This window comes from Asterias amurensis, chromosome 1 (assembly GCF_032118995.1).
Source record: "Asterias amurensis chromosome 1, ASM3211899v1".
NCBI classification, from domain to species: Eukaryota; Metazoa; Echinodermata; class Asteroidea; order Forcipulatida; family Asteriidae; genus Asterias; species Asterias amurensis.
Window position 1 is genome coordinate 19,228,081 of NC_092648.1, and position 24,052 is coordinate 19,252,132.

At 38.2% G+C, this 24,052-nt stretch overlaps 2 protein-coding genes across 2 annotated transcripts in view; one reads left to right on the top strand and one right to left on the bottom strand.

Annotated features, from left to right (window-relative positions):
- The first annotated feature begins 340 nt into the window (after positions 1–340).
- On the top strand, positions 341–11,545 carry LOC139948367 (uncharacterized protein ZK632.2-like). The gene is made up of 12 exons (XM_071946875.1): positions 341–1,355; positions 1,755–1,923; positions 2,724–2,849; positions 3,094–3,163; positions 3,454–3,596; positions 4,136–4,296; positions 4,715–4,784; positions 5,157–5,343; positions 5,828–5,921; positions 6,297–6,494; positions 7,478–7,952; positions 8,530–11,545. The coding sequence occupies exons 1-12, from the start codon at positions 342–344 to the stop codon at positions 8,577–8,579; spliced, it is 2,757 nt and encodes a 918-aa protein (XP_071802976.1). The 5' UTR covers position 341; the 3' UTR covers positions 8,580–11,545.
- LOC139949220 (serine/threonine-protein phosphatase 2A 56 kDa regulatory subunit epsilon isoform-like) overlaps positions 10,338–24,052 on the bottom strand; it is a 58,189-nt gene continuing 44,474 nt past the window's right edge. The window contains exons 8-13 of the mRNA XM_071947923.1: positions 22,584–22,637; positions 21,695–21,745; positions 19,219–19,338; positions 18,153–18,280; positions 16,424–16,525; positions 10,338–16,006 (exon numbers count right to left, since the gene is read on the bottom strand). Coding sequence (XP_071804024.1) covers positions 15,910–16,006; positions 16,424–16,525; positions 18,153–18,280; positions 19,219–19,338; positions 21,695–21,745; positions 22,584–22,637 — 552 coding nt within the window. The 3' untranslated portion in view covers positions 10,338–15,909. The remainder of the gene's footprint in view (positions 16,007–16,423; positions 16,526–18,152; positions 18,281–19,218; positions 19,339–21,694; positions 21,746–22,583; positions 22,638–24,052) is intronic.

Consider the following 24,052-nt stretch of genomic DNA (forward strand, 5'->3'; position numbering starts at 1 on the left):
TCATTTTTTTGCTCAGCAAGAGAAAGGTATCTTTTTTTTAATGAAATGGGCCCCCATGTGCCCATGAAGTTTATCTTATATGATCTTAGCGTGCCCATGACATCTTAGGACGAAACTGTTTAGCGTAGAACAATTTTTGCTTAGCAGAAATAGGGTTGACAGACAAAATACCAACAGCTATTATTGCTGCGACTGGTCCCCCAGTCATTTCTTGCCTAACAAAGAAACTTGCTAAGCATAGTTTTCTTATTATAATTTGTACCCGATTCTAATCTCAGTCCGCAAACCTTGCAATTTGTATATAGCGCCCTCTGTCATGTCTGTGAAAAAACATAAACAAAATGGCAGCCACCATGGAGGACGACAACAAAACGTCGGCAGCATCAGAAGAAAGTAACTCATCTGCGAGTGCGATTGACCAAATACATCCCGATGATGGCACCTCAATAATGAGTACCATTAGAAAGCAAACTAGTGATCCTGACACAACCATGGAAACAGAAACCTCATTGGGTGAGAGTCAGACAAATACTGTTGAAGTTGGAGGAGAATCTCATCAAAAAAGTAAAACTCAGATTCAAGAATTTTCAGTTTCATCATCATCGGTTTCTGATCGCATCAGTGAAAGTGGGGAAGGGAGTGCTTTTGAAAAACCCATAGCGTTCAAACTCCCCCAACTCTTATCTAAGTCCAACTTGCTAGGGAGTGGTAGTGTTAAAAATAAGGATAAAAGTCAAGCAAAATCAAGTGATAAAAAGGAAGAACTGGAATTCAGGACTCCTGACTCCAAAGGGGACTCGGCCGAATCACAACCGAGTAGCAAACAGTTTGCGTTCCCCAAGCCTAAATTTTCAACAAGGCCACAATTTCCAAAGAGAGATGCTCCAGCGTCAAATACAAGTGATGGCTCAGCAGAGCCCACTCCTTCACCGATTGTGCACGAAAAGAAACGACAGGAAAAGTCCCCTGCGGAAAAACTTGCAAAAGTACCGCCCCTCCCTTACAAAGAACCTGACTGGAGTGGCATACCGAGCGAGGACTACTACCTGGAGGTGCTCAAAGGTGGCAGCATCCTATCGAAGATTGAGCTAACTGCCAAGCCATTCCATGTCTTTGGACGGTTGGAGACGTGTGATATTCCATTGGAGCACCCGTCCTTGTCTCGTTTTCATCTGGTGTTGCAGTATCGCGGAACAGGAGACAGCGATCGTGATCCTGGGTTCTATCTGTATGACCTTGGTAGCACTCATGGGTCATGGGTCAACAAGCAGAAGATGCAGGGAAGGGTTTATTATCGGATACGTGTCGGCCACATGTTCAAGCTGGGCGGGAGCTCACGCATGTACATCCTGCAGGTTGTTCAAAATACTTATCTTACAAAGATTAAAATTAAGAAAATGGCAAGGTGTGGCAAACTGCTTATCAACCAAAGGGACATCGGTATAAAAATAGTTGATGGCCTGACATTTCAACTCTAGCACTAAGTGACTTTGCTAGGGTCAAAACATCAGACGGAGCATTTAAGTAGTTTTTGCCAAGTTTATAGTTTGTCTTCTTGTTATTAAGTTGTTGAAAATACTGGCAAACTTAAACATATGAAGAATTTGAATTATTGCATGGTGGAGATACAATACATGGATATCTCTATTTGAGTTGTGGTAGTTTAAAAAGAAAACACCTGTTATGTGCATGTCACAACAAACTATAACTGCTGACCTTGTAAACTTGAGTATGGTTTAAATCCTTATCCCCAGGGCCCTCCAGAAGACCAAGAAGCAGAGTCTGAACTGAGTGTGAAGGAACTGAGAGAGTTAAGACAACATCAACTGGCCGAGCTTGAAGAACGAAAGAGAAAGAAACGGGAGGAAGAGGAGATGGACATTGTGGAGGAGGAGAAGGATGCGGGCATCAGCTGGGGAATGGGTTGGTACACACAGCTTTGGGGGGAAAATCCTTAAGACCGCACGACCTGTAGCTCAGAATCTGGACCGAGTTTTTTATCAACAAGACCAGAATCAAAAGTAAAAGAGACTAGAAATTTAGAATCGAAATGAGAACATTGTTTCATTTGAACAAAACACTAAGAGCAGATTTATCTGCAGGATTGAAAGATATTTTTCAGACTCAAACTCAACATTTGAACATTATAAGCCTTTTTGAGATATGGCTGACACCATGCTACAACACCAAAAGGTTTGATAACTTTGTGTGTGTACACCCAAACCAAACAGTACACTCCTATCATGTCCCCCATACCTCAAAAAGGCTTATTCTACTGAGGCCCAAAAATCCTGAGACTACAAAACTTGACCTGTCTTGAGCTAACTGGCCCTATATTGAAATGTCACAGTTGAACCCTGTAATGTGATGGATGCACCCACACAGTACAAAGTCAACCCTCCAAATGTCAACAGGGTTTTAAATGGTAGATAAACTATGCCAGCCTGCAATATGGTATCATTATGTGGTGAATGCATCTGCGCAATACACAGTCAACCCTCCTACTGTATGACCGTTCAATATCACCCACTATGGTTTTGATTGATAGATTAACTTAGCCAGCCTGCAGTATGATATTATGGTGAATCCATCAACACGGTCTGAGTATACTGATGTACATCATTTGTACTGTGCAACGTTGTGCCGCCAAACACAATCGCACTGTTACCAAGATCAGGAAGGTTAATCAATGTTATAATATCTGATCATCTTATTTATTCTAGAGGAAGATGCTGAGGATGCAGATGCAATGGGAGACAACCCATATGCCATCATGACACAAGAAGAGAAAGAAGCCAGCTACATCAAGGATCCCAAGAAAGCGCTCAGGGGTTACTTTGAAAGAGAAGGTAAAACGGTTTAAGGAAATAGTTCTGAGAATTTTCTTGCGATTGAAATTTCTGTTGCGTGTAAATTTTCATAACATTTTTTTTCTGTATAGACCCCTTGCACAGTGCACCTACATTCACCCATCCTGTCCTCCATTTTGGGAGTCAATTTGGGAGTTAAAATGTGCACAAAGGAATTGATTAATGAATAATGTGACTGTTTTTACACCACTAATTGAAAGTTGCAACTCTGTTTTGACCTCAGGTTATGATCTTGAGTATAATGTTGAAGAAAAAGAGAGTGGCTTCAATAAGCAATTTGTCTGCAAAGTTGAGTAAGTTGCTTAAGGCATTGTCAAATATTTTAAAGTAAACCTAAAACCTAAATTTTGAATGATAACAGATCTTATCGTATTGTCAACTATTGTTATCTAAAATCATTTCTTTTCATTCCATCTAAGCAAAATATAGTTGAGAAAAAAAATTAAATAAAAATCCATTATTGTGCATGAATGTTTTTCCTCTTAGAATCATGACTACATTCGAGTACATGTACTGACCCTATAATGTCTTCTTATCATTGAACATCAAACTCTTGACAATTTGTTGGTTTCTAATGTCTCAGGTTACCCATTGATGATTCAAGTGGGAGACCCATCTACGCTGAGGCAGCCGTATCCGGCAAGAAGAAGGAATCAGTACTCGCCTGTGCATTGGAGGCTTGCCGCATCCTTGATGCGCATGGTGTACTCAGACAAGCAACACATGGTAACAAGAATTGTTATTGGTCATTGGTTATTGGTTGTTTCATATAGACGCTATCATAACAGGAAACTTTGGTTTTAGCTTTGAGGTCCGTCAAGTGTTCTTACATTCCTACCCAGGAATAAGATAATTGCAGACTTTTCTTTAGTCCTTTTTCTGGGTCTGCCTGGTGAACAAAAAAAGTAGCTTTCATTTTTCACTAGGTATAAACCACAAGGGAAACTGACTGAGTAAATTTTAAATGATTTTGGGTTGAACAAGAAAATTTACTGGAGTGGGATTTAAACTGCGTCATCTGGATTAATGTGCTCAACCAACTGAGTATATGTCGTCTCCCTATTTTGTCAATCTTGTTGTTCAAGGTGCCAATCAAAAGTCATTCAACCTGTACTTACTATGTGTCCAGGGTTTCAAACGGGATCACCTTAAGGGGATGCAAAAATTTTTTCTTTCTTCAAATATCAAGCAATGAATCTACAAAACTATCTAACATTAATAATAATATTCTAACATTGTCGTCGAATCTCCCTGGATGTTAACAGAGAGTAAGAAGAGAAAAGCCAAGGACTGGAAGGGAGATGATTATTACGACAGCGATGACGATACGTTCTTAGATCGGACTGGGGTCATCGAGAAGAAACGACTGGTCCGTATGAAGAAGGCTGGCATGATTAAAGAAGAAGCGCAGACGTATGACTCACTGGTAAGATATACTGATAAGCCATTTAGAATGTTTTAGAAACCAGGGTTTTTTCCAGCTGATTTTCTCGTTTTCAGAGCTTAGAAATGTCAGACTTCTATCTGAATTCAGACTTTTTAAAAAACTGCCTGGTTTAAATTTATTTTTGGGGTTGAACAAAGAATTGACTAGAGTGGGATTCGAACCAACAACCTCCGGATTAACGTGCAGGCGCTCTGGCAACTGAGCTATCTAGCCCTATATTGGCGGTGTCCCTATTTTGTCAATATCTTTGTTCGGGTGGTTTAAGTTTCAAAACACAAAGTCTTGCCTTCCTTGGCATTTTCCTCCTTTTTTTTAGGACAAACTGCAGTTGTTTTAAGTTGTTTTGTTATCTGTAGTTGTAACCAAACTGTTCCTCTTCCTTCTCTCTCTTCCTCAGAAATCTCAGCTGAGCGATGTCGAAGCTGAGATCAAAAAGACAGAAAATGAAATGGCCGTAACAGACAAGAGTAAGTGTCCAACTCAGAAATATTCCATCTTCAAAAATCTACAATGCTTCTAAAAGATATATAAACTCCTTGTAAACAGCAATTAAAAATCCTAAAAACATAGATGTGTCAGGTCTTTCAAATAAAAACAAAAAATTTAAGACATTTAAAGTGTTCTTGACTTAATTTCATTAGCAAAAAAAATTAGTGGGGCACCATTGGCAAAAATGTAAACTTAATGGGATTGTGGCTGGTAACCATTTTTTCTGAAGCATTTGTTTGTGTTCAGCCATTTTTGTTGTTGCTTACAGGCTTCTTGAAATTGGGCCCTGATCATCAAATGAAACTGTTTGGTGTTTGTAATGATAGTGTCTGTTACTTTTCTCTTTTCAGAAAGCACATCTGTCGTTGAAGATGACTCCCTTGATGCCTTCATGGCGGGTATCAAGAGCGGGAAGACAATGGACAAGACGTGGAGAGCTAAACTGAAGTTGCAGCTCATTGAACTGAGGAAGGAACAATCCAGACTGGTCCGATTGGTCAACATTGCAAAACCTACCTCCATGCCGGCACTGAAAAAGTATATCATGATTTAACTAATTTCTGAGGTTTCTAACAAAGAGCACAACAGAAGTATGGCGACCTCTGATTTATATAGCAAATTCTGAACTTTTATGAAACTTCAAAAAACAACTCATGAGGATCTTAAGGCCGATAAGCAAATTGTATTGATTTCATAAAATTGCTTTTGCATATTTTGGACCTCCTGGTAAATGGAGTTTATTTATCAAGAGTGGTCTACAAAGTAATTGTTTGCAGAAAGACACAAAATTTACTTTTGGATTTTGATTTGTTTTACAAACTTTGACTCATTTTTCAATTAATGACCTTTCGATTTTTACGAGAATGAAATTGCCCTATTCGACCTTATAGCACTTAGCCAACGAAGTGTTGCCTCTCTTGTTTGCTTTTTATTTACCCAAATATGAAGTTTATACATGAATTCTTGAAACTTTAAGACAAGAATTTATAAGTTTGAAATATTTTTGCTGTTATCTCTACAGGCCATCCAGCCAGATGAGTTTTGCAGCACTCAGTAAGAAGCTCCCTATGTTTGGATCCATGAAAGGCCGCGCTGGATTAAAGAACAAGACTTCAGTAAGTAGAAATAGTTGGCTAGGGTTTGATCCCTAGTGCTCCAATAATGTAGTCAGGCGTGTCAGTACAAAAAGGGTGGACACAGTTTTCAAGGTATTATATTGGATTATAGGATAATAACCATCAGTGTTTGAGAGCTTACTTATTATGAAGTTCATATTAGAAACCCTGTTTCTGTGAAATTATTCCGTTTGAAATGTTTCCCTCTGAATTGAAGTAATGTTCGGGAAAACTGTTTCTGAAGACCTAAAAAAAATGGCTCTTCGATAGATTTACAGACAATTAGTTGCTTTGAGTATAAAGATTCACCTTAATACAAAAGAGCAATTTATCAACACTATTGTACACAAATTTAATAGTTCTACCGTTTTACAGATACCATCAGCCAAAGCTGCACCCCAACCTTCCCATTCTTTTCCCGCTTCCCTGAGTCAGAGCAACATGGAAGAAGAAGAAGATGAACAAGATGATGATGGCCTAGTCTCTCCTCCAGCCGCCAAACACTCGGCCAGTGAATCAACCGCACAGAACATGAATGAGACAAACAGAGAAGTGTCTGCTCCTGAAGGCAAGGTGAGTTTACAAGACTACCAGATCCCTGGGACTGTGGAACTCCCTGATGTCATTTGGTTCAAATATTTTCAGGCCTCATTTTTAGTGAAATACTATATAAAACTAAAAACATCCGCTCTGTGGCATCACACAGGATCTTTACCGATTTGCTTTGATTGAGGGAAGAGGGTGGGGGAGATTCATCTGTAGAATATTATTTCTACTTGATCTGTATTTATTTTGTTTTTTTTTACCCATACACCGATGTGTGTTAGCACTGTGTACTTGGTACTTTCCCGAGTCTTTTGCACAAATATCACAGGCATGTTACACGGGTGGGATTCGAACCCACGACCCTTGCAATTCTAGAGCAGTGTCTTACCAACTAGACTACCGAGGTTGCCCGGCAGCTAGAGGCAGTTCAAATCCTATGTTTTGGCAGTGGGTACCGCAACGATGTAATAGATGTTAAATTTGCATCGGGGATGAATAATATTAATTTTGGTTTTTACGCATACACCGATGTGTGTTAGCACTGTATACTTGATCTGATTTCTGATTTTTGTTAATCAGGAAAATTATGATGAATAGCCTGAAAAGATAAAGGTCTGCACCATGTGTACATATAGGTCAGCCTTTTCTACTTTATAAAAAGTTCCTACCGTTTTTCAATGGCCAAGTATCATGCCTGAATATTGTTTAAGAAAATTGTCTGCTTTAACCAGCTCTATGAAATGTTTGCCCTGGGCATCAGGGTTTATGAAAGCCAAAGACCATCTTGAAACTTGCATCACTGATTTAGTCCTTGGTGAGCAATTGCTACTACTATTGCAATGCCCCTAAACACCTTCCTGAAGATGGTATACTGTTTGAAACATTGATACCAAACCAGCTTTTTCCAGAACCAACACTCACTTAAACGAGAACTATTATTGCATGGTTGTACTCGCAAGTTTACTATTATTTATACTTTATTCTTAACCTTCCTGTATGTCGCATTGCAGTCTGATCAAGCACAACACAGGATAAATCCACCCCCAGCTCGAAGACTGGGTCCCTTCATACCAATCAAGATCCGTAAGCTGAATGGCCAGGGCCAGGACCAGGAGGAAAGCATGGATGCGGGAGAAGCGACCGCATCATCCGTGACTGAAGAACCGGAGCAGTCAAAGAGGACAGACGAAGAATACAGAGAGAAAGATGTGAGGAGTACTGCGGAAATGGATGAGGGGTCGAGGAAGATGCAAACCTCTGGTAGAATCCCTCAGGGTACAAGTGACAAAGACGATGGAAGGAGTTCTTCAGAGACAATAAAGACAGGGAGAGCCAAGGAGCAACCGAGGAAGATGCCTCCTCCGAAAATCGGCGAAGATGATGAAGGGATGGGTTCTTTAAAGAAAGTTAGAACACTTGGGACGGAGAGGGAGATGGAGGAGAAAGAAGACAAAGAAGATGTGGCTGAATGGTTGCCTCCTGTTGGTAAGCATTGTATGGGTGGGATGTGAACCCTCTTCAGTTTACTCGCACAAAATGCAAAGAGCTGTCCATTGATACAGAACACTGTGGATTTGTATTCATAGATAGAGGTCGGTTACTCTGTAAGTCTGTGCCATCAAGTGACTTCACTTTAATTTTGTGTGAAAATAGACTCTAGAAGGCAAAGAAAAAGACGGTCTGACAAACCCAATGGTTTCATTGGATAGACAAATACATACTGTACATGTAAGACCCGTAACTGGGGGGCATTTTGGCAGTTGTAACCAATAACTGTTTCGGTTGAACTTGCCATTGATTGATCACTGGCCATTGACCAAAACACTTTTTTTATGGCTTGCAAGGTCAAAGGTACATCTGGCAGGTAACCAGCAGGTTCTCAATGACAGTATATGTTATTCACAAGCCTTAAAGTGTGATGTCAGATGTTTGGGCTAGCTTTGGAATTGCCTTCAGATATACCATCCTCTAATCTATTGCATCACCCAATCTCAAAGATCTATGAATTTTTTCCGAATAATTTGACCATTTTTGTTTTTTTGTGTGTAAAATCTTGTTATAGGTCAAACTGGTGACGGAAAGACACATCTGAATGCAAAGTTTGGTTACTGAGAATGAACTGTGAAAAGTGATCCGGCACCAGGCACAAATAGTGCCTTAACGATTGAACTACCAGTAGGGCATCAGACTAAGGACTGAACTACCAGTAGGGCACCTGGCTAAGGATTGAACCAGCGGGACACCAGACTAATGCTGTTTCTGAATAAAGCGTCTCTGGCTTTGGCTACGACTGCTGGCTGCAGCAACAACCTGGAAGAATAGGACTGAACTACCAGTGTGGCACCAGACTAAAAACTGAATTACCAGTAAATGACCGAATCTCACAATCTTTGTTGTGAAACTGGATCAAGGGAGAGGTTGTTGACCGAGAACCCCAAATACACTTATCTTGTAATAAATGAGCAGCACTAGATGAATAACTAACTGAGGGATCAAAAAACTCTGCGGTGTTTAGTTTTTACTTGAATCAGATGAGGATATTCTTATGTAAGAGTATATTGATTCTGAAGACGTCTTGAGTGATGGATCACTTGGTTTTATGACCCTAAGACCTGAACTCTAACCCTTCTAAGATGTACCTGATACTCCTGTATTTGTTTTTAATTCATGTGTGATTCGTTTTTCTGAAGCACAATAAACTATCATGAAAATAGACACAAATCCAAAATTCCTTGTACACTTATTTTTGACAAAATGATTTACAGTGAGTAGGGCATCATGGCCGATTGGTTAGTAGCATTGATTTCATCTTCTGGTGGTTAAGTCATCATAGTGTGAGTTTGAAACTCGGTCATGGCTTTTGATCAAGATTCTTTCTATAATGGCTTCTCCTCACTCAAGGGTATACATGGGTACCTGCGAGGGTAGAGATTGATAATGTGTATGAACAAGCCTTCGGAGCACCACGGCAGCTCATGGCTGTATACTCCCTAGGGAGCTGAGAAAGATTAAAGGAATGTTATTAGTCCAATGACTAGGGCACTTATGAAAAGCGCATTGAGATGGTTCTTGTTATTAAATTAACTATCAATATCATTGTGATAAAGACTTTTATTATTTCAAGCTAGTTTTACGTCATTGATGCGCACATAGCAGACTCTAGAGGCTGCAGTGTCTGTCCTCGTTTCATTTAGCCAAGAAAGGTTCATTGTCGTCGTCCAGCCCGACTCTGCAATTACCAGGTTTCATGGCAAGGTTCAGCTTACAACTTTGACAAAAACAAAGTTGTTGCTTTGAACATAGAAATTGCAAGCCCAGAAGTCGTGGTCCAGAAAATAGAAAATGTTTTTGTGAAATGTAAATTCAAGCCACACAGGAGTTAGACATTTCCAGTTTTGTTTACAGGTAATGCATGCCCCTTTACATGTAAATTATTCCTCTGCCTTGATCAGGCATGCAGAATGGCATCAAGGGATTCTTGCAGCGATGTTGAGGCCCAGTTTCAACGCCACTTGGTCACCACATCTTAGTTAAACTTTGGTTAAAATTGAATTTGGGTTTAATTCCCAAAGTAGAGAAAAGAATAAAAACAACTGCAGGCATACAAGGGACATAAGAAAGTATATTCCAATTGCATGACACAAGTCTTGGTGCAAGACGTTATTCAACATCGGTGGATTAGTTGCGATGTGTGTAGTGTTGAGTGCATGTATGTAGGGCCTATGGTTTTCTAACTCAACCAAGACTAGATATACGAGGCCCCGAGTTTCACCCGTCCATTCTAGAAATAGAGATTATTTACACCTCCAATAAAACACAGCCAAGAAGTACACAACACAAACACAAAATTTTCAAATAGAATTCTTCAACTCGTGGGGATGGAGAGTTAACATCTCCAATTTAATTATTTTATTTTATTTTTTTTTGTATTTAATTCCATAATAACAAGAGGTATTGTACAGAACAGAATATTGACCTTTAAAAAATAAAAATGACCAAAAAAGTAATGAAAATAAAAAAAGACAAGCATGCAGCGGAGGACCGTGTGACTAATGTCAAAGGGTTAACCCACGTACACAGCAAGCTCTTATAGAAAGGATGCTACAATACTGTCATCTTAAATCCACACGGAACAATTCCACCCTCACTGTACGTTTCCCTTGAAAAAAAAGAGACTTTTACTTGAATATGTACTAAAATATATTCACATTTAGATTCCTTGCTACGAAGGTTTGGTAGTGTATAAAAATCCACTGTTTTTTAAAGCCCGCAGTCTGTGTGGAGTTAAGATGTGATATGACTAAGCCATGACTTTTTTTTATTTTATAGGGTGAATGGATGAAGCAATTAGACAGGTCTGCTACGGACAACTCAAAAATCTAACACACTTAACTTACATAATTTATCATTTCTTTTTATATCAACATTATCATTATCAATTTTACAAGTGTTATTTCTTTTTAAGGAGCCAGCCTGTTTAACCAGTTGACAATGACACAATGATAACAATGCAATGATTTCAAAATGGATGAATGCATTTTTTAGTTTTTTTTTATTTTATTTTATTTTATCGTCTTTCTTTCCAACTAAGAAATATGTGCAACCATTTCAGCTTTTTTTTTTCTCAATAAATTTTTTATCCAATTTTTTTTTCTTCTTCTTCTTCTTACTTAATGCACAAACATTTACACATTTACAGATCTTGTTAAAGAAAACTGTGCTACAATGGCCAATTGTTTCAACAACAAAATAAACCTATGTTTTAAAAAGCAAAAAAACAAAATCAAAATATGATCACAGATGTGCCATGGTATATAAACTTCAACTCCTCTTGTAAATATTTTTTTGGTATAAAACATGTATTAAGCCTATGTAGATCTACAGTTCATCTCAATAAAACTATTAGCCGACTGGGGCCCATACTGTTTATATACTCGGCATTTGTAGTATTTACAAGGATTACATTGCTCTACCTGCAATTGTGAATCTGGTATAAATATTGAGCATGTTGTTGGCATTTATTATACAGAAGACCACTACAAGCCAAAAAAAAAAAAACACAAACCAATAAAACAAAATCAAATAAAGAACACCAAAAGAATTGCAATGAGCTGAGCTTTGTCAAGGCTTTGTGAAAAAGTGACCACAAGGCTGAAATCTTTATGGTCCAAAAACGGAGAGAGTGGTTTTCCAGAGACATCCAGCACTTAGGATGCAAATTATCATTCAAATAAAATGTTGCAAGCTTCGAATAGTCTTCTGAAGGCCATAACAAAGTCAACTCTGTTTGTGAAAAGTCATAGTTTGCACGAGGTCTACATTCCTTATAGTAGGATTAAGTTCCGTAGAATAGAACTGCCTCGTTTCCTTGATGAGTATTCAACCCAGTGACATTATTGAAAGAAAAAAAAGAAAAGAGCAGACAACACACATACAGTTGGATTATTGTCTCATTCGCATCATGTCAAAGTTAACCCAAATCCATTCCTGGTAAAATCATCTAAAACCTGGAGCTATTTACTGGATGCAACCAAAATGAAATTCCAACAACATGACCACAAATCAACAAGCACTGCTAAAATTTTCTTTTATCAAATTCAATTGCTTATTAGTGGTGGTGCCATTTCATCATCGACAATTCTGCCTGCTCCTAAGGTTTTTACTGTTCCAAACTAGTTTACTTTTGCTTACACTCTTCTACTCTTGAGGGTGGGGGAAGGGGGGGGGGGGCTGCAGTGCAGAATATTGTTCACTGGGTATGACATTTACAACGATACAAACTCGGACCCATACCCATTTTCCTAAATTTTCTAATCAAGGATTTCTCCGTCGTAACCAGTCAAAACATCATGTGAGGTATAACACTTTGACTGGTTCCCTGCTTTATAGTTCAACAAACTTAGACTTTCGTTACTTAGAAACAAAACCGTTTAGGAAAGGATACTTGGGCGAACGTTCAAGCTTACATACTTGTAACACAATTAGTTCATCCATTCTTGTGCACAGCTGAACTGTTCTGTTCTGAAGTATTCAGAACAAGATCTTAAGGGTCTGGCTGGGAATCTAAACTACAGCTTCAGGATGAGTAAGGCGTACTGCTTGAACCCATATCTGCCCGACTGGTCACAGTACAAACACACAATTCCTGCCCAAGCCCACATAGTGCTCATTGCTGCAAAGCAATAAACATTAATTCTTTACTGCCTTGCAAATGAACATATCCCCCAACAAACTGTATACCATTGGAAAGTACAAACTCTTTCTCTTTAGAATGATATGTTGCCATGTTTTCCCATCATTAGTTAATGCAAGCACAGAGAAAGACACTAACCTATTGCACATCTATAGGTTTCTGCTATAGGCAGGCGTTTAGATATGGGTGAAGTATATAACCCTAAATGCTTTCATCCCAAATTTGACATACAACGGATCAACTGAAGCAAGATGTGACCATCAATAGACCCCTTGCGTATGACGTCACAAGACCCAAAACAGTACCATCACTGAGGTCAATGAAGACCAAACATTGGCCAAGACTTATGCACAACGCGTGCAAGATTCCATTGTTCAACCACAGTGAAGGCAGCCAATGCAAGAGGTCAACTTGTGACCATTCAGAAAACAGTCTCAAACACCCAGCTGGCAGATAATTCTGCTAAGCAGGTTTGGAACCAGCTGGATGCTATAACATTTTGTTAAATTCTACCAACATCTCGACCAGTTATTACGACGGAACTTCACACTGTGCATACGAAGTACCAACTTCTTTCATTTCTTTCTCAATCCTTTCATATTCATTCTCACAGCCAGGCACATCCTCTCCAAAGTAGATCAAACACACTCATTGCTTGGGGACGTGGGACGTGGGACGGGGAACCAAACTTAAATAACAACAAAAAAGGTCAATTGTGTACAACTCTGTTTTCAAAACAACAAATAACCCCAACTACATGTATACTTTGCAGTCATCAAACTTATTTGACTAACGTTTCCACATTACAAAACAAAAATGTGTACCTCTAATCTGAATTTGTCTTTGTTATTATTATTTTTTAACATTCTATAAACATGTACACAACAGTTTCATTATATTGCCCCAAACACTTTTTCATAATTTACATCAATTAAAAACATTCAGAAACCTTGGCTGTACTGTCTATCATGTTGTAGTATTCCTCTCAAATATTGCTGATCTTAACGCGGCTGCTCGTTTTCTTATCTTGGGTATTCATTTAAAAATGAATACATTCGGTTAGATGCTGACATTCTACAGTCAATGTTTACGTACCAGTGTAGTCAAAAATGTGCATGGAGAATCGCTCACAGGAAAACAAACAAAATGTGCTAACTGTTTAAATTGCTACAGGACAACATTACTGATATGCATTGTCACTATGACCGAGCTGAACTTGTATGAAGCTTTGATTATTCCTTAATCTCTGTTATGTAAAAAATAAATGACAAAATTACCAAATCAGCAGGCCATCATAAAAGTTCATGGAATTTTGAGAAATGTGAAGTTTGATCACGAAAATGCTGTAGTTGATCTGGCCATGGCTTTGGCTGTATTTGTAGATGCTTTGTTAAATACATGCTATTGTCAACAGGTTTAAACTGGCTGGAACTGGTTCAAGCTGGCTTGACCTGGTTCAAGTTGCTCTATTTTATCTGGTTTCAACTGGTTTTAAGGCTTGATTTGACAATAGAAATCAGCCTCAACTTGCCAGTATTGACTGGTTTGGACTGGTATTAACCGTCAGTGTCAATTTGTGAACAATGGTCAGTTCTGATTGTGACCATGTCCGGAGACCAATGATAGTACCTTAAATGGTGGTACCAGGTGCCAGACTTATAAAGCTCATTGTGTATTGATAAGGCCGACACTCAATCTTGCTGTCATATAAAGCACCAGTCTATTAATTTCACCATCATGCAGAGAGGTTTTATAACCAACACAGATTTGGTTAAAAAAGTTAATTAAATGTCCACTTAAAAACTAAAAAATATTTACGAACCAGGCTAGCCATCCCTATAGCAGAATGCAATATCCCACAGGGACTCAAACTTCTTCAATTTTGTTTAAAAACTTCTGCTGCAAACTGGAAGAATTTATTTTCTGTATAACATTGAAACATTCATGAGAGTGGGTTATTCAATACAATCTATACATTAATATTAACATTCGTTTAAAACCGTTGGATACGACACACGCCATTTCTTGTTTACCCCCTTTGGATGAAGAGCAATGTCGCCAGCAACAGCGCTGGCGATCAAAGTCACTTAATCACCGACTTGTTACAATTTAGGAATCAGTTGCTTTAAAAACCTCCCTCAGTATGACATTGTGCTGGGCCCAATTTTTATGGAGCTGCTTCTAAAGCCGAAAAATATTGCTGAACGATTTTCTGCTTAGCAAAAATGAGCAGGAGGCCAGTCACTAATTGTACATGTAACTTGGTTGTTTAGCTGGTAAGCGTAATTTTTATTGTGCTAAGCTACTTTTTGTGCTTAAGCACCTATATGAAATTGGGCCCGCATACAATAGGCTCATACCATCTGGAAACACCCACTCTGTGCAACACTCACAATGTCTATCAAATCGGTTGCATGAGAGTTTATTCAACTCGGCCATAATTATCCCATTTTGAAAATTACCCATTCACTGACCACACTCTCTCACACTCACCTGACACCCACACGCATACTCACAAACTCAGGTTGACCTTTCACACTCATGCATACATATACAAACATTAACATTTCTATTGCCTCATTCACAATTTAAAAATCATATGCAGTATAAGTTCCCCCTGGCTTACAAATCAAAGCCAGACCCCCCACCCCCCCCCCCCCCCCCCTCTGCATATCCACTTATTCTGGCCACATTATTTCAAACACATCTAGTATCTCAACAGACATAACTATAAAAACGGATGAAAATTAGTAAGAGAGAAAAAGAAGAGGGGGGGGGGGAACTATGGTCTTCTGTTTTTGTTTTTTTATGATGTTTATAATAAAAATCAACAATACATTTGTAGTATCTAATGAATACAAGAACCATGGAGGAAGAAAAGCTGAGGAACTAACTTCTGTCACCGAAAGGTTGCGACACGAACCTCACTAACAGCCCGGCCCCTCAACTCCACAGTAAGACAGAAGAGATTTGTTTTGTTGTCTTTTCCTCTTTTACACTTCGAGGGAATTGCTTCTCCTCAGAAACCTCGTTCCACAAAATGCGAAAAGCTGTGGATATGTTTGTGTCAAATTTATTTTCTATTCCTGGTTTAGATGCAAGCATCACACACAAAACACTTTGGCAGTCAACTGCTAACTATGACATGATTTTTTAAACTTTCTTTGCCTCAGAGGCAAGCCGAAGCCCTAGCTGAGCCGAGCCGAACCAAGCAGGGGAGAGGCTGACCGCTGGAATTGGGGACCGCCGTTACTTGGCCTTACTGGTCTTGTTAGCAGCATTGTTCATCTCTAGTTTACTCAGGCGCTTCCATAGTTCATCTCGTTCCTTCTCCTTTTTCTTCTCTCTGTAAAAAAAAAAAAAGAAAAAAAAGTTACAAATTTGGTTTTCAAAATATCTAAAATTTGATTCTTTACAACAGAGGAAATCGTAAATTACAAAACACCAGTGGCGTCAAAACAAAACCGAAACAAAATCTAACACAAGTCACGAAGTTAGTTTTAAAATATATAAAAAAAAAATCAAAAATTCAGATTTATAATTTGATTCTATAAAACAGAGGAAATTGAAGAAAAAAAACCCCACCAAAACACCAGTAACCTCAAAACCAAACCCAACACAAATCACAAAAATTGGTTTTTAATATATCAAATTGCAATTAAAAAATCCAGATTTTAGGTTTCCAATCTCTTAAATCCAATTTTGTTCTTTGAAAGAGAGGAAAATGTTAAAAAGAAAAAACTTAGTTGCTCTCAATACTTACTTTTGTCTCTCTACCTTGTAACCAGATGTTAGGTCGTCGAACAATTGGCTATTCATTTCCATAAATGTCTTCAGTACATTATAAACCAGTGCAACTATAGTCCTGTAAAACAAACATAGTACAAGAAAAGTTAAGATAAAGAGAGAAACATTGATAGCTTTCAACTTTGCCTGGGTCCTTTACTACTACTTTTATAATAATAAATTTTAATCCTCAGTGGTAAAACTCATCAGGTGGCCTGGAAAATTCATCTTTGAGAGGGCAAGACCATTTTCATTTTGCAAAGGTCATTTCTACTGGAAAAACTTTAACTCTATGGGGGAACACTTTTGGTAGAAACATACATAGAATTGAGGTTTCTTTATACTAGATTACATGACATAACAAAAATGAAGAGTCATAAAATATCTTGTGCTCTTGAAGGGAAGGTACACTATTGGTAATTGTCAAAGACCAGTCTTCTCACTTGGTGTATCTTAACATATGCATAAAATAATAAACCTGTGAAAATCTGGGAGAAAATGATGGAAGAAAAAAACCCTTGTTGGAAGAATTGTGTGCTTTCAGATAGGAACAAAAGACTTCTAGCTAGAAGTCTTTTAATATTTTAGTGAGAAATTACCTTTTTTTCAAAAACTACGTTACTTCAGAGGGAGTCATTTCCCACAATGTTTTATACTATCAACAGCTCCCCAACGCTTGTTACCAAGTCAGTTTTTAAGTTAATATTTGTTTTGAGTAATTACCAAATGTGTACCATCCCTTTAAATGCCTTCAAGTGTGAATGACCATATCCTCAAAAATGAACATGAAACATGCACCATGAAAATTGAAGGATTAAGGGGGGTTTAATGTTTCTCGGGTTACTCTTATGTTAATGGATAAGTGAATAAAACAGATTGAATCAAAGATAACATGACATCAGCCATCCCATGAAAAGATTAGGAACCCCCGCATCATTTCAAAGCTTGTTTCAGTATAAATGATTGTGTTACTTCCGGTTATGCATCTCTTGATTTCAGTCTTATACATAATTCACAATAGACTGTGCAAGTCTCGCATGAATTCAAAATTCCTGGACCAAGTTGGTCCCAACCATATTTAGTTTTTATGTGTGCATGATTCTGTTTTATGGCTATACAATTTCTATCAAATTGTTTGTTAAGTGAAATATAGCCATGATCATTACAGAATGTTGCCCAACTGAGGATCATGCTATCAGTAGACCTGTGTAAGGGTCGCCAAAATTGGGCCATGATAGGCAAATGGGTTTCTAAAAAATAAACATCCTTGTCGGTAGCTAGTGTACGTCTATTCCCCCCGCGGGACTTCAAGTGACCAGAAGAGGGACTATTTCCCGAGGCCAGTCAATATGTGTATAATAGTTAAAATATAAATGTGGTAGAAAGCTTCCCTTGAAATATTACTTGCTGGGGTGCTGTAGTTTTTGAGAAATGAGTAAAACAATTTCACGAACCTTATTTGCGATTCAGTGAGACGAAAATTATTTTAGCACTAGGAACAACAAATCTCTGCGACTCCCCTAAAAACATTGAACTGTGATTTTCACCCTTTTTTTTCTCTCAAAAACTTGTAACTAATGACACGGACACCTCTACAGGTAAATGATAATTACATACATCTTCATTCAAAGTGGGTAGGGGTTGATGTCATGGCCGAAAAAACTTGAGCAACAAAAGGTATGAAAACCCTTCCAAGAGTTACTTACTGATTCCAATGTTCCTTTGATATCCTATAGAGACTAGGGAACATGACGGGCATTACAGTTAATGAATTCTCCTCTATCAGACTCAATATATATTCATTATTCCAGAAGTATAGCGCCCTCTCTGCTACCTGCAAAGACACAAATCCAGAAAAGAAGAAGAAGAAGAAACGATTAGTTTAGTAAAGCTGTGCTACCATTGAGAGACCCAGCTTAATTTGAAATCATAACTACATACAAACTGATCTAAATGCATTACAGGGACAAGTGGTTTTGTAAACTGGACAAAAGTTCTGGGCCCAATTTCAAATTCTGCGCTTGCGATAACCATACTTTACTTAAAGAGCAAGCAGCTGTGTACGCAAAGAATAGTAAAGTAAGAACAGTATTCCCTGTAAACTCTGACTTATTGCTTACGGTAAGTAGAACAAAGAAATTGGGCCATGGTGCTGTCAGAAGTTGATCTGACGTGGAAGTTGCATGCCTGATTGTTTTTTTCTTCATCTAGTTTATTGGAAAACTTAGTTCTGTAGCCTGCAGGCTGAATTACAACACAGCATCCTGGGTTCTGCAGCCTGACCTGCAATACAGTATCCTAGTTCGGTAGCCTGCAGGCTGAACTACAGTACAAAATCCTGGTTCAGTAGCCTGGAGGCCAAACAACAATACATAATCCTAGTTCTACAGCCTACCGGCTGTACTGCAGAACAGAATCCTAGCTTTGCAGCCTACAGGCTGAACTGCAGAACAGGAACATAGTTCTGTAGCCTGCAGGCTGAACTACAGTACAAAATCCTGGTTCTGCAGCCAGGAGGCCAAACAACAATACAGAATCCTAATTCTGCAGCCTACAGGCCTAACTGCAGAACAGAAACATATTTCTGCAGCCTACAGGCTAAACTGCAGAACAAAAACATAGTTCTGCAGCCTACAGAATGGATTACGTACAGCCTGCAATACAGACTCATGCACACATACACATGTGAGTGTTCTTTACGATAATTATACCGCTAGCAACCAAACAGGGATTCACGGGCCAAGCTAACAAACTTGGATGTTGTTTACTCACCTGAAAGTGTGGACTTGCTACACACCTAGCCAGCTGTTTAAACAAAACCTCCTGAATCTTGACAAACTGTGAAGGCTCTATCACATCTAAGACTTCCTCGATCTCACCCAGGAACATGACCTAGGTCAAAGGTTAGAGGTTAAATTGTTAGACCAAATGTCAATAAACATACCCTCCAGTACATTCATGTTTCGTCAGAAGTGCAAATGTTATAGACAGGTGGGACAAAAACAAAATTTAAAAACAAGAATGAATAAAAAACATGTAATTTAATTTTTTTTAAACAGTTATATACAGGATGAACTTAAATTACAAAAGTTATTTATATTATTTCAATTTCTGCTTAATCACTAGCCTTGAGTCTTGCTAAACCTTGAGTACATGTAAACCCTATGCATATATTCTGAGCTGTGTAATTAAGTTTTTGATTAAAATTAACATCAAACTTCCTTTACAATTACAAACCAAAAAGAGTAAGTACTATTAAATACGACATAAAATAGCCCCATTCCTTGCGTCAATGCCTTAAAAAAAAAATAAAAAAAGTTTTTCCCTCTCAAAGTGTGAAACTTGAAAAGAGAGGAAAAACATACTACTAGGTCTGAAACCAAAGCTAATTGGATACAAAGTCTTTAAAATCTCCCCTAGTGCCCGGCCAAATTGTTTTTAATAACAGTCCAGCATTGGGGGGGGGGGGGATGAATAGACTACGTGGGCAGCATGGAGACATTGTGCAATCCATACATGAGATGGATGGAGAGAGAGGACAGATTGGCAGCTACCTCAAGGTATATGACTGCATTTCAGATCTGAGAAAGGAACGAGCTTTGGATTGTGTGGGTGCAGATGGGAAGGCGATGCCACTCTGCTCGATTCTATTTCAGGCCTTGAGGGGATTTTTGTTTCTTCCCCTCGTTCTTTTCCGATAGACTAAGCTTGTATTTTTGGATTAACTGCAGTTGTCTAATTCACCTTTAACAGCATCTTAAAGTGTCTGTGCTTTATTAGCACAGGATGTCTGGGCTTCATTAAAACACAGTGCGACCGCCATCTTTGCGTGGTTCCCTGTCATCAATTGCAAATCATGAATACAAATGTTCATAAACCACAAGGGGGACAGACTTCTTTTCATTCAAGGCTTTGTCAATTTGAAATGGAACACCACATAATAAGTTTATTTTTTTATAATTTTTATAATAGGTTTTGGGTACCTTTTCAAAATGCCCATAGATTTACATTAAACTTACAGGGTTTGAAGATAATGCTAGTGGAAAGCTTCCCTTCAAATATTACTTACTGAGGTGCTGTAGTTTTTGAGAAATGAGTAAAACAATTTCATGAAAACACATTTGTAAATGCTTAAAGCAATTCTCATGACATTGTTTTACTCATTTCCCAAAAACTACAGCAACTTTTTACTATCATTATCTTCAAACTGTGTAAGTTTAGTGTAAATCTGTGGACATTGTGTTTTTTGCCCTACAAAAGTTACAAACACACTTTAACAGGAACAAGTCATAAGGTGTGTAGAATACGCAAGAAAAACTGTGTACATGTATGACTGTGAGCATAAAATGCTGACATGGAATCCAACTCCGTAGTCAATACTGTGTGTGGAAAGCATTATTATGCATGCGCTCACCGCAACACGCTTCAAGAATTGACCATTGATGTTTATCAACACAATGTTCCCTGGGGTTAACTTTCAGTTCAGTTCAGTTCAGTTCATAAAAACATAATATTACAGGGAGACGGCCAACATGGGGCTCAATAGACAGCTTTCACAATCCCTGTTTGTCTGTTTCACTTAAGTAATCTTTTTAATATTGTATTTTACATAAAGATATATTCTTAATTGTAAACCAAATTCCCTTTTTTTGGTGATGTATTTTAATCAAATAAACCAATATTGAAAAATTGGTCGAGCACCGGCACGTTAATCAGGAAAGTGGTTGGTTCAAATCCCCCATAGATATTTTCTTGTAGCTCAACCACAAATCACTATAACATTCCATCTTATGAAAAAGTTGCCTCTGCACAACCCTTCACACCCGATGGTGGTTGAAAATTCTCTATTTTACCAGAGGATAAATCATAATCCCACGCGCACTCCAGGAGTACGAGCAAATATTCGCACATCTGCTTGCCATATATGCAACTCAGGCCTTGGCCTCCTTGCATATGTGTCATGCAGAAGGACTATTTATTTGTAGACTCTACTCGTGCTTGTGGGATAACTAATAATAATATCTGAAACTGTAGATCTCTACTTAATCAGATTCAATCAGCAGGGACGTGTGGACCAAACTCAGCCGTATCTGAACCATCAACTTTAAAGGCAAAGGTTTTTGGAACCTTGCGATTAGAATGAACTTTAAATAATAGTAAACTTGCGGGTACAACCATGTAATAGTTAGAGTGTTGGCTCTGGAAAGAGCCAGTTTGGTTTCGACAATTCAATTACTTGTCAACTTACCTCTTTCTGACTACAGGTTTTTGGCCAATACTTCAATAAACCTCTAACGACCTGGTGGGAGACACATAATTTTGTAATTAACTTACATTGTTACAAATCATTACTAGAATCCTTTCTTACATTGCAAATTAAAAAATATAATTATTATTTGTTTATTAGAACCAAATTATTCAGTTAGTTATGGTTGCATGATACATATTTAATTCCAGATTCAGACATTACCTTAAAATATGTATGCACAATATGAACACTAAGAAAGCGCCAAAACCTGTCTCAATCAATATTTTCAAAATAGTTTTTACTATTTGTTATAATAGCGGTTGTTTTATCTGATTTAATTTGGAAAAAGCATATATTCAACACTTGTTTTCAAGAAATGCATAGGTTTTTTTTTCTTCAGACCTTTGTTTGAAAATATATTTTTTTTAAACAAACAATGTACCTTATTTGTGCCGTTACTGAAATAAAATTTCATTTACACTATTCCTAGGTCTAAATTTGGCGCCAAGCTTGCCAAAGCCTCATCACTACATTTGAAAGCACCTGAGACACGGCTTTGCAAAAGGTTAATTGCACAGGGCCAAAGAAATGCATTAGCAGGCTGCGCATGTGACAGAGTTTTATCAATCCAAAATGACAAGTCCAAATCTCTACCTGTAAAAATTAATCCCAGAGATATTCGGTTTCATTAAATTTTCTTTTTGGCTCGGTCCACCCCCCCCCCCTCCCCCCTCACTAAGGTTTCATACATGTAAGCCGGCGACGCATAGAGAGGATTGCACATAGGTAGGTTGTGCAAGAATCCATTAAAATTCCTGATGTAGATAGACTTGAATCATGAAAGTCATCTTGTGTCGGAGCTCTACTTTGCATTGTGCAGTGTACATACCTGATCAGTAAGCGTTGCATCTTTCTCTAGGAACTGCACTACACAATATGCCAGCTGAAACACAAAGAGAAATGGGCTATTACTAAAGATACATTGAGATACATCATGCTACTCTATGATGATACACAGTTCGCGTTGTAGCTACACCAATTTTAGTGGTGGGCTCTAAATCCACTTTAGCCAACCAAGGGCGAGCGGTTCAACCAAATTATTCATGTTTAGAAATGGGGCCATCATTGCTGAAGTGCAATGGGGGAAATCTGTGCTGGGCAGCACAGTGTAGGGCCAAGTTTGTTAGTTCAAGGGATAAGCCCGCCCAGCATCGCCCACCTAGGCTACAACACGGTACATTTGAATGACTGATTGCGTATCTGGGTCAGATTTCAATGCAGTACAACGTTTTAAAACGCGCCTCGACCCAACTTTGTGAACATGTTGCCAGATTTACCAACTGATCTTGAACTGATTTAGTAACTCAACCCCTGCTTAAATGGAAGACACAACATTCTGGTTGATTAACAGAGCAAATAACCGACCACTAAACAAGGATTGTCACATCTCCAGCCATTTCAATTCAAGCTCTTGTTGTGTATATATAAAGGTGTACTAAGGCCATGACTGAATTAGCGGCTACAGCTACGGCTAGATTTCCGCGTCATCATGCATTGAGGTATACAACATCCTTAGCGAGACACATAGCATCAGTCGTAGCCATAGCTGTAACCACCAGTTCGAAAATGGCCTTAGGTTTGGTGAATTCCTAAGTATTGATGTTGTTATTTTACACCTTACAGTATACATAATTCAAATGGAAAAAAAAAAAAATCATTGTGTGCCTTCCTGTTTATTTGCACTTGATTTGTTTTCTTTATAAATAATAGTCTTCCGACACGCCCACATAAATAGGTCACTTTGCTGACAGGGCTGGCTTGCTACTGCGACGCCATATTTACAAAATATATTCATGATCAATTCCAGGAATGACAAATATGTGTTCTTTCTATTAACATTTCACTCATGATTAATTAATGTAATGCATGTGATGTCGCTGAAGGAACATAACCATGCCAGCAAGTGACCTATTTATGTGGGCGTCCCTCACGACTATTTTTTTCAAAGAAAATAAATCGTGTAAAAAATATACATGAAAGCACAAAACTATTTTTCCGACTGAATTACTCTATAAACTGTACATACAAACTATACGGCAAAAAAAAACCATCAATACTTAGTAATTCCCCAACCTTGGAGCATTGTCACATCCCTGCATTTGAGTTGATCAAAAATCTGACATAACCTTAGGTAGTTTTATTTACCTACTCACAAAGACTATAGAATAAAAATACTTCAACCACTTCGTAGTTGATGGATGACATTTTTATTTACAAGAATTACAAAAAAATATTACCCTGTGTTATCTGAATGGATGGCAGCAAAGGAATGCTTTATGCTTACTTTAATTAATTACT